This window comes from Vicia villosa, linkage group LG7, assembly GCF_029867415.1.
Source record: "Vicia villosa cultivar HV-30 ecotype Madison, WI linkage group LG7, Vvil1.0, whole genome shotgun sequence".
NCBI classification, from domain to species: Eukaryota; Viridiplantae; Streptophyta; class Magnoliopsida; order Fabales; family Fabaceae; genus Vicia; species Vicia villosa.
Window position 1 is genome coordinate 90864050 of NC_081186.1, and position 15306 is coordinate 90879355.

General features: G+C 32.1%; 3 protein-coding genes across 3 annotated transcripts; 2 read left to right on the forward strand and 1 right to left on the reverse strand.

Annotated features, from left to right (window-relative positions):
* The first annotated feature begins 2004 nt into the window (after positions 1 to 2004).
* On the forward strand, positions 2005 to 4909 carry LOC131615775 (phosphatidate cytidylyltransferase 1-like). The gene is made up of 11 exons (XM_058886930.1): positions 2005 to 2262; positions 2353 to 2606; positions 2706 to 2857; positions 2943 to 3084; positions 3178 to 3334; positions 3421 to 3468; positions 3548 to 3634; positions 3742 to 3870; positions 3941 to 3997; positions 4182 to 4265; positions 4613 to 4909. The coding sequence occupies exons 1-11, from the start codon at positions 2185 to 2187 to the stop codon at positions 4694 to 4696; spliced, it is 1272 nt and encodes a 423-aa protein (XP_058742913.1). The 5' UTR covers positions 2005 to 2184; the 3' UTR covers positions 4697 to 4909.
* Positions 4910 to 5059: 150 nt separating this feature from the next.
* On the reverse strand, positions 5060 to 9099 carry LOC131619667 (trigger factor-like protein TIG, Chloroplastic; the record flags this gene model as incomplete). Its single annotated transcript, XM_058890740.1, has 13 exons — positions 5060 to 5298; positions 5613 to 5708; positions 5838 to 5987; positions 6161 to 6241; positions 6437 to 6529; positions 6628 to 6720; positions 6922 to 7076; positions 7185 to 7275; positions 7612 to 7795; positions 7995 to 8083; positions 8306 to 8434; positions 8578 to 8661; positions 8743 to 9099. Coding segments are annotated over 13 exons (1680 nt in total), but the record flags the coding sequence as incomplete, so codon positions are not given.
* A 2017-nt stretch (positions 9100 to 11116) lies between these two features.
* LOC131617808 (cysteine--tRNA ligase 2, cytoplasmic-like) lies at positions 11117 to 15061 on the forward strand. The gene is made up of 10 exons (XM_058889061.1): positions 11117 to 11171; positions 11256 to 11657; positions 11910 to 11973; positions 12561 to 12722; positions 13017 to 13187; positions 13269 to 13550; positions 13700 to 13825; positions 14189 to 14410; positions 14499 to 14603; positions 14697 to 15061. The coding sequence occupies exons 2-10, from the start codon at positions 11485 to 11487 to the stop codon at positions 14922 to 14924; spliced, it is 1533 nt and encodes a 510-aa protein (XP_058745044.1). The 5' UTR covers positions 11117 to 11171; positions 11256 to 11484; the 3' UTR covers positions 14925 to 15061.
* Positions 15062 to 15306: the final 245 nt, after the last annotated feature.

Here is a 15306-nt window from a genome sequence, read left to right on the forward strand (position 1 = left end):
TGGTTAACAAGGAGCCTAAGGTAATGTTGTTTTACGAAAGATATTTTTCATAGTAGCTGTTTTAGGGGGAACACAAGAATTTGTTTGTTTGGCTTAAAGTGGACTCCACTACAAGTGAAAGTTTATAAAACATAAAAAAAGAAGGAGACTGAAGTTACATTTCTCTAAATCATTTAGGGGAAGAACCTCAATACAGTTTTTTAATTGTCTTTTACACTTTCATTTTGTTATTAGTGTTTATTCATGTACTTATCGTAACTCTCGTAGTTACTTCTCTATCTCTCATGTATGCATACCAAATATCCATGTATATCTCTCATGTATGCATACCAAATATCCATGTACCTCTGACACAGTTGCTTTTGAAAAAGTGTAGACACGATTAAATATAACTAATATTGATGCTCTAAATGTGTCTTTTTTTTTTTTACACATATCACATTGAAAATTCTTATTTTTCTAGATTTTGTTTGCGAGTTTGGAGGGGAGGGGAGGGGAAGGCTTCCGACAATGGAATTTTAAAAAAATATAGAAAAATATTTGACATTTAAAAAAAAATGATTTTGTTTAGAATGATAAAAGAATCATTATTATTACTAAATTTTTAAATTTCAGAATACTATAACAACCTAAAAGATATTTGGATATTTTATGTAAGCCCTCTAAAACCCTCCTTCAATACAATTTTTGAGTTCCCCATTTTATGAGGTTTTTGGTGTTATGAATAAACTCAAATCCTCCAAAACCCTCTTACCCAAAATCTTTTTATTCTTTTCACCTAATTCTTCATATTTTTCAAAGCCCTCCCCTCCCTTTCTCTCCAAACTCGCAAACAAAGCCTTAATGATTTAACACAATTTAATAGAAACAACTTTATTTGAGCTATTCAAAATTTTATAAAAAGTTCTAGAGAAAAAATAGTTAAAATTGCTTATATTCAAACTATCTAAAATATATATGAAGGGATATCGACTAGTATACAAATACATAGTGGAGGGACTGTCCATTTCTCCATTACAATATAATTTCATCAAAGGTTCATTCCTAAACCTCTACCTTTTTATTTAAATTTTGCAGATAATATATTCCTTTTTAGAGAGTCGAAAGAGGATTTAACTGAGATGTTGAAGATTTAGAGACGAGTCTTAGAAATACATGAGTTTCTTCTAAACAGAAGTAAGACAAACTATATGATATGTAAATTTAGCAAAAAAGAAGCAATTCTAATCTATAGGAGAAAGTTGAAGCATGTATCATCTTGCAAGTCCAAGGTTTAAATATTTTGAATATATAATATAAAACGATAGAAAATATAATGAGGTGCAAACCATCAAATTCAAGTTGGGTGAAGGAGGGCTTCAAGATTTTTTTTTGACACAAAAGTACCACTGAAGTTGAAGGAAATTTTTTATTAGATAGTGGTAAGACCTACGATGTTATATAAGACAAGATGTTGGACGGTTAAAAATCAGCATGAAAATAAAATAAGTGTATAAGAGATGAGGATATTATCTTGGATGTGTAGTAATACTAGACAAAATAAAATTATAAATGACATTATTCAAGAGAATATTGGGATAACACTTAAAGTAGAAAAAATTGTGAAAAATAGGCTTAAGTAGTTTGGACATGTAGAGAGAAAAACAATAAATTTTGTTGTAAAGAGAGTATATCAGATAAAAAGGAGTGAAACAATTAAAGGTAGAGAAAGACCAAAAAAAACTATAAGAAAATCTATTAATAAAGATTTCATAATTAGTAAATTGAATAGAATATTAAAATAAAATTAGATCTTAAGACATAATCAAAAAGCTTATTAATATTAATTTTTTTAAGACATCCAAATAGACATTAAGTAGAACAAGTATATATGATTATTAAAGTTTGAGTGAAGTGAGGGGCATTGATTGGTCAATGAAAACTTTAACGTAACTCTCGTAGTTACTTGTCTATCTCTCATCATGTATGTTTTCTGTTATTCTCGTTACTTTTCCTCAAACATAGCATCCAATTACACAACCTCATCTTCAACCTTCATTCATCATTTTTCTCATTTTCCATCTCTACATTCTCCTAACCAGCTACCAATTTCTCCAACTATGTATAACCTTTTTTACATTAAGATCCATTTGATTTCTTTTTGAGCACAGGGAGAAAATTCAACTATACCCCATCTCTTCAACAATGAAAGATTCCAATGCGGATCATACATGTACTTCGCCGAAAACTCCAAATTTTCGACAAAGAAGACGTTTAAATGAGGTTCGTTTATATGATCCATATACCGAATATATTAATAATAACTCGTTTTTTGATGATTCGGTTTCTTCTTTTTATTTTTTTTTTTATCAGATTCTTCCTGATATAAACAAATCAAATGGAATCCTTTTACTTGCGAACGATAAATATAAATACAAATCAATGTGGATTCGCGCGTATTCGTCTCTATGGATGCTAGCATCTGTCGCACTTATCATATACATGGGTCATCTTTACATCTGGGCAATGATGGTTGTTATCCAAATTTTTATGGCTAGCGAGCTCTTCAATCTACTGAGAATAGCGAATCAAGATAAGCGTCTCCCGAAGTTTAAGCTCTTGAACTGGTAAGCACGGCATTACAATTCCAAATTTAGTTCATTTGTGATGTTTAATTTGCGGGGAAAAAAAAGAAGATTAGATTATGAACACAACGAATTTTCCAGGCATTTTTTCTTCACGGCGATGCTATACGTATACGGCCGTATCCTCAGTCAGCACCTTGTGAATACTGTCACATCAGATAAATTTTTCTATAGACTTGTCAGTAAACTCATCAAGTATCAAATGGTTATCTGTTACTTCTTATATATTGCAGGTTAGTACTAGTGTCTGGTTTTTGTTTTGTTCTATGATAAATTGATTTATGAGTAAATATTTTCATGTATGATTTCTGATTTCAGGTTTTGTATGGTTTATTCTTTCATTAAAGAAGAGATACTACAAGTATCAATTTGGACAGTATGCATGGACACATATGATACTTATCATTGTGTTTACACAGTCTGCATTCATGGTAGCTAATATATTTCAAGGAATTTTCTGGTAATGTTACTTCTGATACATACTAATTTGTTCTTTTACTGTTAACTTTGTTCTTTCTTCATGTTTTCATAACATGTTACTATTGTATTGAAGGTTTCTTTTCCCTGCACTTCTTATTGCTATGAATGATGTTGCTGCGTATTTCTTTGGTTTCTTCTTCGGGAAGACACCTTTAATCAAGTTGTCTCCGAAGAAAACATGGGAAGGTTTTATTGGAGCGTCTGTTGCGACTATGATTGCTGCATTTACGGTGAGAATCGATTAGTAAAGGAAACTGTTTGATAGGAAATTGCAATAACAGACTTGTAAGTAACTGATTTAGCATTGTTTGTGCAGTTTGCCAACTTTTTGGGTCGGTTTCAGTGGCTAACATGTCCGAGGAAGGTAAGAATCTTGGTTAAGTGGAGTCATGTTAGATTAAGAGACATGTTTGTTTGTTGATCGTTTGGTGCAATAAATTCAGGATTTATCAACTGGTTGGCTTGAGTGTGACCCTGATACAATTTTTAAGCCAGATTACATTCCAATGCCAGGACTTGTTCCTCATGGGGTAAGTGAGGAATCTTTATGTTGATGTGATTAGCATTCATATTTCAATGTTTATAATAACTTCATGACTTTAAAGATAATTTTTTTTCATTCTGCAACATTTTATAGATACCTGAGAAAGAAATAGCAGTTTTGCCAGTACAGTGGCATGCCTTATGGCTAGGACTATTTGCGTCCATCATCGCACCGTTCGGAGGATTCTTTGCTAGCGGTTTCAAAAGAGCTTTTAAAATCAAGGTAAGCTCTTGATCTTTACAGTAGGGTTTATTTTGAGCCATGTATTATTAATCTCTTCCAACGAATCCAGGACTTTGGTGACAGTATACCTGGACATGGTGGATTTACTGACAGAATGGACTGCCAGGTTTGCACATAGATATATTTATTTTTCAGGTCATTGTGACACCTTCATTTCAATGCTTAGAACATGTTCATAAAAAAGAACCTTCAATTTCTTGCTATGAGTATGATACATGCAATATACAAGATTTTGTGCTGTTGTTGTGACTGACTGTTGTGTTTTATAATGTGTTATTCATCGTTTCCAGATGGTGATGGCTGTTTTTGTTTACATTTACCACCAGTCATTTGTTGTCCCCCATGACTATTCCATTGATGTGCTTTTGGAGCAGGTGAGCTTGTTTGTTTAAGCAATTTATTCTATAGTTTTCAATCATGTGAAAATGTGAAGATTTTGTTTCCATCTGTTACTTTTTCTTTCAGTTCCATATTGCATAGATATAGGTCAAACAGAAGGGTATGTTTCACTCAGGACATTTCCTAGAGACCAAACAAGTTAAATGTTTTGTCGTGATTTATGAAACACTCACACAGACACTGACACATTGACACTCGAACTATTTTTAAAATGGAAGAACTTGAGCGAAAATTACATGTATCGGACACCAGACACACTTTTAATCGTAAGTGTCAGTGCTACATAGGCCAATAATCATTTCATTTTATATTTATCTTGTAGATAATGAGGGACCTTGGTTTTGAGGACCAGCTAGCTCTTTACACAAAACTTGGACAGATATTACAAGAAAGACAACTAATCTAGACATAACAATCACTATGTACATTCTATCAAGCATGCATCAATTGGTGTACAAATGGTGGAGATTGATAAAGAATCTTTCTGAGGCCACTCTTTTAAAACTGCTGAGTATATTTAGTAGTGAGTACAGAGATCCTTGAATATCACATTGCTTATTTCCCTTTCGGGATTGACATTGACATTTTAAGCATACATGAAACGAGTAATATATCGGTGTTTTTCAAAGCTGTTGGAAAGAACTGAGTTTTAAATAGATTATGAAATTTCTTTCTAGCATGGAAAGGGTGGAGATGCAGCTCTTTGTAGGACTTACTGTACTATTTGCTACTGTTTTTTGTTATTGCTTTCTACTTTCAATGGAAAAGATTTATCATCAGTAGTAACACATAATTTTATTCTTTAGTTCTTTCTACAAAATTCAATCAAGAATAGTTTATTTCCTCGTAACTTACATCAGCCGAAAGAAGACTCTTTTAAATGGATCCGCAATTTCACTTTCCTAATTCGTTTTGGCTGGTGCCCGCCTCTCATATTGTTATATACTGAATGTCTGCATTTTCTCTCAACCATTCAAGCACCTTAGCTCCTTCTAGTATTTCTTGAACCTTCAGGAAAATTTGTACAGAAGATATCAATCAATCTTTAAATTAGGAAAGAAAGAATTTCAAAACACAAATTTCCTTTTTGAAAATGAAAAATGCAACCTAACCTAAATCTACCACTGTCTGCATAATGCACTTACTTTTGTTAATCAACCTAACATGCAAGTTGGAAGTGTTTATCCCTACGGAGATTCATTTTAAAGACCGTTCATAATAAAATTAATTTGAATATGCATAAATGCAATGAATAAGAAGTCGAAACAAAAAACTAATAAAACAAAATAACCGGGAGCAAATTAAAAAAGTAAAATGCAAACCTGATCCTTTACTCGTTCCTCATCATACTCTTGTTGTGAACGTTTGAATTCAGCAACAGAATTCTCAACCTCTTTGACGATGTCTTCAATAGGGATCTAGAGAACATATAGCCACAAATCAGTCTAATAAGCCAAATATTTTGCTAAATACACTTATAACATATTTTGACAAAGTTGAACCTAGTAAATATTTCTATAAAACATATCTTAATCCGACATGCATACCTCCATATTTTCACGCCTATATATGTCACCTACTGCCAGGCTCTGTTTGATCAAATTTGTTATATTTTCCTTATGATGCTCAAGATACTCGTTCACAGCCTTTGGACTTGATAGAGAAGCCAGCTGCTGCTCAGTTAGTTTTACTTTTGTCTGCATCATTACAATTTTCCAAATAAGAACTAGTAATTAAATGTATATGCTCACCCGAGAAAGTTTTCTTTTTCCTTTTCTCATTTCAAATCATAAACTGATGCAAAAATTGCTTTAGTCGAACTATCGAAGTTTCCTGATTGGCCCAAAAATGTTGCTACTTGAATCAATACCTGCATTTCTAATAGGTTGGCTCCATAAAACTGTCTACCTTGTTCCTCAAACAAGGATCGAGGTATATCAACTTCTACCATCTGAAATGACAATATGAATATTAAGCGAAAAAATTACAGAAATTGACTAATCTAACAAAGTTGCAGAAATTATACGAATATATCCCTAAAATTATAAAAGAAGCACACATAATGAAAAGATGTTGCAAGGTACATTCTAATCTAGAAGACAAGACAGATTCAATCTAATAATGTTACTTAATGATGTAATGTTACCTTAGAAATCTGTTCTAATATAGCATTATCAGTTGCTTGTTCCCTAGCTGTTTGTTCTATCTCTTGACATCTCTGTAACAGTAATTCCTTAACCTGGAAATTCATGTTGGAGAATTTTAATCTCAATTCAAACAATACAATTTTTTAGCTTACACTTTACAATGATAATTGCATTTGAGGGAGAAAACTACCTGTTCCACTGTGGTGCAGCCAGAGATAAGTTTATCAGCAATAGAATCATTCAGCTCTGGTAAATCTCTGTAAAAAAGTTCTGTGCACACAACCTGTTAGAAATGAAAGAGAAGCTTAATTAGTTGATGCGTTGAAGAATAATTGTCACGCAAGCGCTCATACATACACTTTAAAGGTACAAGAAAATAATACGATAACAAACATCCACAAACTATATAGCCAAACGAAAAAACTACTATGCCGGCTTGTGTTCCTAAAACAATTAATATTTTGATTCGGCGTTAGAAACTTACTGTAAACTGAGCATGGACACCCTGGAGATTTTCTTGCTTCCAAGTTTCTGGAAAAACAAGGGGAAATGACTTTGTTTCCCCTCGGCTAATTCCAATAATAGAATCAAGGAAACCCGGTACTAATAGGTTACCATCCTCGGTATCGAAATTATATCCTGCATACGTAGTATAAGGTTTAATGAAAAAAAGATCATGATATATCACTTCAAAAGAACTGCTGTCACAAATCAGTTAATCAACATATTTCAAGCACATCACCAGACCTTTAGTTTCAGCTGACGGAATACTTTTGATATTTGTTTCATCCTTATCAATGGTTGTTGCTGAGATGTCAAGTACAGCAACATCACCAACCTGAAACACGAAAAAGGTATCTTGTAGCAACTGGAAAATTTCAGCTAGCCAATGTGATATCTACTCATACACTATCAAGATGGCATAAAATTACATACGTAAAAAAGGAAATGGGATTCATGCGGAAAAACATTTTTCTTCGAGCCAGCAACTAAATACAAAACATACATGAGGAAACATGGATAGGTTCTGAACTTTTGTTTGGTAGAACTTCAAAACGTTCCGAATAAAATGACTCTTTAAGGTTTGAAATGAAATTTTAGAAAGTAATCACGATAAAAAAGTAACAGAAAACAACTTTCTGTTAGTTGACTAATGCAAATTAAATTCAATCACCTGTAGCCCTCTATCAGTAACAACTTTCAGTACACCGGTAGACTTGTAACGCCTTTTAAATTCTCGTTCAGATGCTATGTGAGCATCTATATCACTGTCTATCTCAACAACAACCTTCACATTTTTGTATGCATCATCAGAAATCCATTTAATTTCTGGTGCAACATCAACCATGACTTCGTATCTGGAAATATGAAATAAGTGAGACTAACAAAGATAATCTGCATGCAGAAGTAATCGGCTGATAATAAGAGCATTCTTTCTAGAAACCTTCTTTTTCTTTGATTTTATGAAAGAAGGTACTTTTGGTATAGCAGACTTAGAAAAGGGGGAAGAAATGAGTGTCATAGAAAATGCATTTCAAACCGTAACATATACATTACCTAAGAAATCCGAGAGAAGAATATGTTTCCTCCATCTCAGAAAATTTAGTGACTATACCTACAGAATCCTGCAAAGCCCTTCCAGTAACCTATAAAACAACATCGATTATGAGATGTTCAAGTGTGAGATCAGAATAATATGATGAATATGGCTGTTAGGTAGCAGTTTCTCAACGAATATCAAGGAATCATTCCCGGGTATAATCGCAAAAAAGCACTCTGAACCCAAAATTGTCTAAAAAGGCTAACATTACTAGATAATGTATGGACATCACAAAAACAAGAAAAACCGGAACCAGATTGCAACATACCGATGATACAGCATGTGAAAGTGTGGTCCTCAATATAGCTTCAATTGTAGCCTTTCGAACATTTCTTCTCCCCACATAACCAACGAGAAGATTTTCCGGGACCTCGGATCCATGACGAAATCCAGGTACCTGATTATATAAAACAATTTTAAATTAGATCATACTACTATAACTTGTGAAAAGATGGTGAAATAGTAAACTTGTGTAGGGTAATAATGGTAAGATATATTATATGATTGTGTAAACATAAAGTAAGCATAAACCAATAACACCTTTGCCTGCTTCCTAAACTCAACTAGAACCATTTCGTAACATTCCTTGCACACCAATGGTGGCACCTCCACATGCAATCTAACCTGCAGAATATGCAGAAATATATATTTATATTCATTTGCAGTTAAATAATGATAGTTGAAAAAGTTTACATTTACACATACTCTGGAATTAGCTTCCTCTGTTTGTGTGACCTTCAATTCAGCAGGAAGACGGTCTCTTTCGAAGTCAACTGAGGTTGAAGAAGATGAAGAGGAGGAAGAAGCTGAGACAGTGAAAGGGGAAGAAGTGTGATGATGGAGAGAGGGTTGTTGAATGTGAGAAGTGAAAGATGAGAGGTTGAATTTGAAGGGTTTAAGAGAAGTGTTGAAACGAAGAAGAAGAGAATTTGAAGAAAGAGAGAAAGAAGGGTTGAAAAGGAGAGAATTTGTTAAGGTTCGAGTACAGAGCTCCATGGCAATGAAATCAACTTCAGCAGAGAGAGTGTTTTGGTTGGATAATATAATCCAGATATTTTGTTTTTTTATTTCAACATATTTTCACTATTTTATTTTATCCAAACTCCTTTAACGGTATAGATTAAAAGAGGAAATTTTTTTGAATATAAAATTTAAACTAGACAGATGATTTTTTTGTTGTTGACACAATTAGATAGGTGATATTGAAAAAGATGAAAATAAAATAATCTTTAATATATTAAAACAAAATACAAGGTTTCCTCCCAATTTCTTATTAAATTTATAATTGTATTTAATTATTTAAATTAATTTATTTTTATATACAATTTTTTTTTAAATTATCAATTTTAAGAATTCCAATTAAATTATTTTTTTATTTAAAAGAATTTTAATAATATGGCATATTTATAATTTTTTTATTGGATGACAGTATAAAATACGATATCTGTTTCTAATTTGTGACGTGCATCACAACTAAGTTAAAGTCTAAATGGATACTACATTGGCCTACGCAAATTGTTCATATATTAACTATATTTTGCTAATTTACATTGCCTTTTATGAAAATAAAAGCAGAAGCTATTATTATTTATTGTGTTCGAATTTAGATAAAATATTTATGTACGCAAATTCCTAGTATTATTGGGCCGAACTTTAAGTTGTTTTATCTTATACTTAAAAGGAAAAATAGAGTCAAACAATATTTAAAAAAATTCCTTATAAAAAAGTTTTTTTTAATTAAAATAAAAATATAACTTAAGAAACTTTTAAAGTCTACTAGAACAGTTAGAAAGTAATTTTATAACTTTTTTTTAGAACATTTACTTGTACCTATCTATATATCTTCGAATCTCAATTACCACTATTTATATTATTATATTATTATAAATTATTTTTTAGTTCTTCTCACCAAGATATATTTTTATAATTCTTCTCTTATTACTTTATTTTATCTAATTTAAAAAATTATTCATTCACGTGTCAATATTAATTATCGTAATTATTGTGCATTATTAAACTAGGATGAAGGATTATAAAATTTGTTAATTTTGTTTGCTAAAATTATTCATATCATAATATTATTTATATTGCTAAATATTTTATAAAATATTTAATATCTTTTAGTAATATAATAATATAGTAGTATTTTAGTTTAATTTGAATCCATTTTTGTGTAATATATATATATATATATATATATATATATATAATATTTTATTATTTTTAAAAATATGAATTAAAAGCAGTACTTTTACTCATAAATATTTTACATCAAACATTATATTAAATTTGGACAAAGAAAATATTTTCATAAATATATATGAAACGGTTATTAGTTTAAATTATTTGTAAAATTGAAAAATTATAAATATTATCAAACAACTCAAATTTTATTTATAAAGCTCTTATTGTCTTGAATTTAAATAAGATTATTTTTATTATTTTTATATATATTTTGTTAATTATATATTTTATTTTTCAAAAAATAAAGTCAACAAAATAGGGATGTGAATCAATATAGACCTGCATAAATCAACGGGTGCAGTTACCGTGCATAGATAAAAATCTATGCACCGTGCATAGATTATTATGGATCCTTGGATCATTGGATCAAATTCTAGACATCAATTGTTATTACTCAATACTTAATACTCACCGCTCAATACTCAATACTCAATACTCAATACTGGGTTAAAAACATGATCCAATGACTTATGTAGGCTTATGCATGGTGCATAAGGAAAATCCTTATGCATATTAGCCAAAGCCAAATCAACGTGGTTGCTATTAAAAGTAGGATTTGATTGGTTCGGTGCATATTTTTTTTCCATAAATATATATTTTGGCAAAACAATGAATATTTTAAATCCTTATAATAAATATAATATTTTTATTAATAAAAATAAATAAAATATTTTTGCTTAAGAATCCACCTTATATTAATATTTTTTAACATGAGGTGACACGAACCGGGTTTATACGCGTAAAAGGACCCGGTCCGGCTCGAGAACACAACTAGAAACGTATATATATTAATGCTACCCACATTAATTTTCTGTTTCCCGCGATTTGCATATTGATTTTTCTGATTATAAGCAGCGAGCGCTACTCCAAATCCTAACCCTAATTTAACTGTCAGTGATCGTTCTCGTCTTTATTTGACTAAGCTAAGAATTATTGGGAGTGGCATTGTAATTTTGTGGTTTGATTTGATGCAGATTCTTTTTGAAATTGTTAACAATTTGCTGGATTTGGGGTAGTTTGCTGCTAAGGGTTTTCTGTCTTTCACATATAAGGTAAGAAAGGAAGGAGAGTGCGTTGGTGCCTTATGATTTGTTTGCCATATCGTGTTTGTGGTTGTGGCAGTAATTTGAAATTCAAACCTTTCGTTTTAGGGCACTTAAAAGTTTGGTTTTTTTAGGGAAGGGATTTCATTAGACAGTGGCCATGGCAGAGGAACGAGTTGAGTTGAGGATTTACAATACCATGACCAATGAGAAGGAGATCTTCGCCACGAAAGAGCCAGGCAAGGTTTCCATGTATGTCTGTGGAATTACCGCCTATGACTACAGTCATCTCGGTCATGCACGTGCCTCCGTTTCTTTTGATATCCTATACAGGTATCATTACCCAATCTCTTTCTTTTTTCCTTTGCAACGTTTCAATCTTTAAAGTGTATCCTATTTCGGGTTTTGCTAGATCTGCTTGATCCAGTGTTGATTTTTCAACTACAGGAAGAATTCGGGTTGAGGCTTTTTGTCCTGATACTATTATTTAATTTTGTTATTTTGTTATTGTTGTTACACTATTTCCCCTTTTTTATTTTTACTTATTTTATACTAGATATTTGTGCTTAACATGAACACATGCAGGTACCTTAAACATTTGGGATATGAGGTGACATACGTGCGGAATTTCACAGATGTTGATGACAAGGTGAAAAATTAGGATATGTGGAAATTTAGATCTTTAATCCAATTGTCGTCCAATCTTGTGATCTTTGACAACCGGATTGGTTGAATTTTTTCCGAAATGCTCGATGGATGATTGAATTTCATAGGGTTTTCAGCTGCTCTCAAAACTTTTTGTTTTCACTCCCAATGTTTTCATATTATCAATTAAATTTGGAAATGCTGTGAGGTTTAGTCTCTTATATGCTAGAACTTTTTTCATCCTTTGTGATATTGGTTCAAATGCTAGTGTTCAATTTAGTGGCTTCTTTTTCTCTTGAGCTGTTTTTGTTGTTTTTGTTTTGTTGTTGTTATTGAGATCTTCTTCATCATATTATTATTACTATTATGTACTTCAGACTTAGGTGATTCTTTTGAATTTTAATTTGAACAAGGAGCCAATTCATAGCAATGTCAGTGTTCCTGCTTAATACACTCATCCATCAATTAATGTTACATATTGTACTTCATTTGTCCTTGAAACATTGATGCTGATTTGGTGCTATTTTACCTGAGTTTCTAATATGATTATTTTGTGCTTATTGAAAATTGCTAATATCAACATTGCTGTAGATAATTAAGCGAGCAAACGAGACTGGTGAGGATCCTTTGGCGTTAAGCAACCGTTTTTGCGATGAATATAATGTTGATATGTCTGATCTTCTGTGTGAGAGACCATCTAAGGAGCCTCGCGTATCTGACCATATTGTGGAGATTAAGGACATGATAACTCAGGTTTAATTCAGCTACTTGGATTGCTGTCTTTTGCTTATGTTTTAGAGGAATTCACTGAAGTGGAAATATTTTTTGGTGCATCACTTTCATTTCAAATTTTTAATGGGATGCCAATATTGACAGTTTTGCATGGTGTTTTAAGTTAGTTACATTACATCACTTCTTTTCCATGAAGTGTTTTATGTTAGTTAGATTTTCTGTCAGTTGTTTTTGTTCTAGTATGGTATGTTTTCCTTTTGTTCAAATGAATTAATTAAGTATATGTACGGAGGCTAATTACTAGATTCCCTGCAGATTATCCACAATGATTATGCTTACGTGGTTGAAGGAGATGTTTTTTATTCTGTTGAAAAATTCCCAAATTATGGCACGCTGTCAGGGCAAAAGTTAGAATATAACAGAGCGGGAGAACGAGTGGCTGTTGACTCAAGAAAGCGTCACCCAGCTGATTTTTCTTTGTGGAAGGTGCTTGAATCCTCCTTACCAAATCTTTTAACATATTTTCAGTTACATTTGTTTTGTCTCATTTCTTAATAATGATTACAGGCTGCTAAGCCAGGTGAGCCGAGTTGGGACAGTCCTTGGGGTCCTGGAAGGCCTGGATGGCACATTGAATGCAGTGCAATGAGTGCTTGTTATTTATCTCATAAATTTGATATTCATGGTGGTGGAATTGATTTGATCTTCCCTCATCATGAAAATGAGATTGCACAAAGCTGGGCTGCTGACAAAGAGAGTTGCGTCAGTTATTGGTTGCACAACGGCCATGTGACTAATAACAACGATAAGATGTCAAAATCCTTAGGCAATTTTTTCACAATTCGGCAGGTTAGGCCTTGATCAACTTTTCTTTTGTTCACTTTTCATGTTTTATAATATTTTCTATATTTTCAGATTTTTATAGGTTTATTTTACATGGTGTAGATCTTGTAAAGGAAACATTATTCATATCTTTCTTTTGATTTTGTTTCTTGCAGATCACGGAGCGTTACCATCCACTTGCTTTGAGACATTTCTTGATTAGTGCTCATTACAGATCTCCGCTAAATTACTCCATCGCACAATTGGAGACTTCGTCTGATTCTGTTTATTATATATTTCAGGTGGGAAGTTCTTAGTAATCTGTTTCAGAAATTCTGTGTCGTCGACTCTGCCCGTATTCTGATTATTTCTTTGGAAATGGTTACAGCTTTCCTTATATAAGATAAGGCCCAACAGATTCAGTTACACTCTAACTGAATTCTGTTTAGAAGGTTAGTGGGCCAGATCCCAACACTACATTACTGGATTAAGCCCAATACTACTCTATTCTAATACGATTTGAATCTATCTATTACATTAAATATTGAAAGCTACGAATTCGTTACAATATTTAAATGCTTTATTGATGTCAGTAGAGAAATTGTTTCTAGCCTTTATGATGTTCTTCTTAACTAACTTCAAGGATTTTTTTATTTGGTCGTTAGACTCTTGAAGATTGTAGAGGCGCTTTATCACCGTTTCTACAAGTGGATACTGAGAAGAAAGAAAAAGAGTCTCAAATTGATGATGCTTCCAAGGAGTGTATTAAGAAGTTAAATGTCGAGTTTCAAACAAAAATGTCGGATGATTTGCAGACAACGGTAATACTAACCAGCGCTCTCCAAGAAGCCTTGAAATTCGTGAACTATTCTTTGAAGATGTTCGAGGTATTTTACTCGGTGCCAGTTTTAGTATGCCTGGTTCTTACATTCGTGTTGGTAATTTCCGAAATATACTGTGTATTTTGTCTTGCAGAAAACAGCAGAATTGCAATTGGTTCAATCTCTATTGGAAGTTGAGAAAGAAGTAAATAAAGTTTTGAGTGTACTAGGATTATTATCGTCTTTGTCCTATGCCGAGGTGACACATTTGTTTAAACGATCTCATCTTTCATCTTTCGCGCATAGTCTTTAGAAATGACTAATCTTTTGATGATTTTGATTTGTTCATTAGGTTCTGCAGCAGTTGAAAGATAAGGCATTGAAGAGAGGCGATTTGACCGAAGACGAAGTGCTACGTCTGATTGAAGAAAGAAGACAAGCTAGGATTAATAAGGATTTTGCCAAGAGTGATGAAGTCAGGGCCGGTTTAGCAGCAAAGGGTGTTGCGCTTATGGATGTCGGGAATGAAACAGTTTGGAGACCATGCATCCCAAGTGAACCACATGCATCTCCAACATGAAGGTTGAATAAATATTCCTTTATACACAACTATGTTATTAATTTATCAATTTTATAACACCAGGCTTCAAGATTGTATATCAATTTGAAGTTATGACCAAAGTAGTGCTTTAGAATAGGAACTTTATCATTTTACATTTTTTTTATAGGTGACAGCTACATAGTCTCACAAAGTGATTGATAATTTTCTTATAAAACTTATTTAATGTATTGTTATATAGACACTTAAGTTGAAGAATTATTTTAGAATCTAGAGGTGGCTAAATTTATATACAAAAATTGTTATTAATTCAAATCTTTCCTTATTATGTGTGAAACAATATTTCAATTTAAGTTACATATTAAATTTTTATTATCATAAACCTAATTTTATTTTGAACATC

Coding starts and splice junctions, on each gene's coding strand:
- LOC131617808 (XM_058889061.1), top strand. CDS start 11,485: ATGGCAGAGGAACGAGTTGAGTTGAGGATTTACAATACCATGACCAAT. Junction 13,551..13,699: donor ATTTTTTCACAATTCGGCAG/GTTAGGCCTTGA, acceptor TGTTTCTTGCAG/ATCACGGAGCGTTACCATCC. Junction 13,826..14,188: donor CTGTTTATTATATATTTCAG/GTGGGAAGTTCT, acceptor TTTGGTCGTTAG/ACTCTTGAAGATTGTAGAGG.
- LOC131615775 (XM_058886930.1), top strand. CDS start 2,185: ATGAAAGATTCCAATGCGGATCATACATGTACTTCGCCGAAAACTCCA. Junction 2,263..2,352: donor AAAGAAGACGTTTAAATGAG/GTTCGTTTATAT, acceptor TTTTTTTATCAG/ATTCTTCCTGATATAAACAA. Junction 2,858..2,942: donor TTACTTCTTATATATTGCAG/GTTAGTACTAGT, acceptor TTCTGATTTCAG/GTTTTGTATGGTTTATTCTT.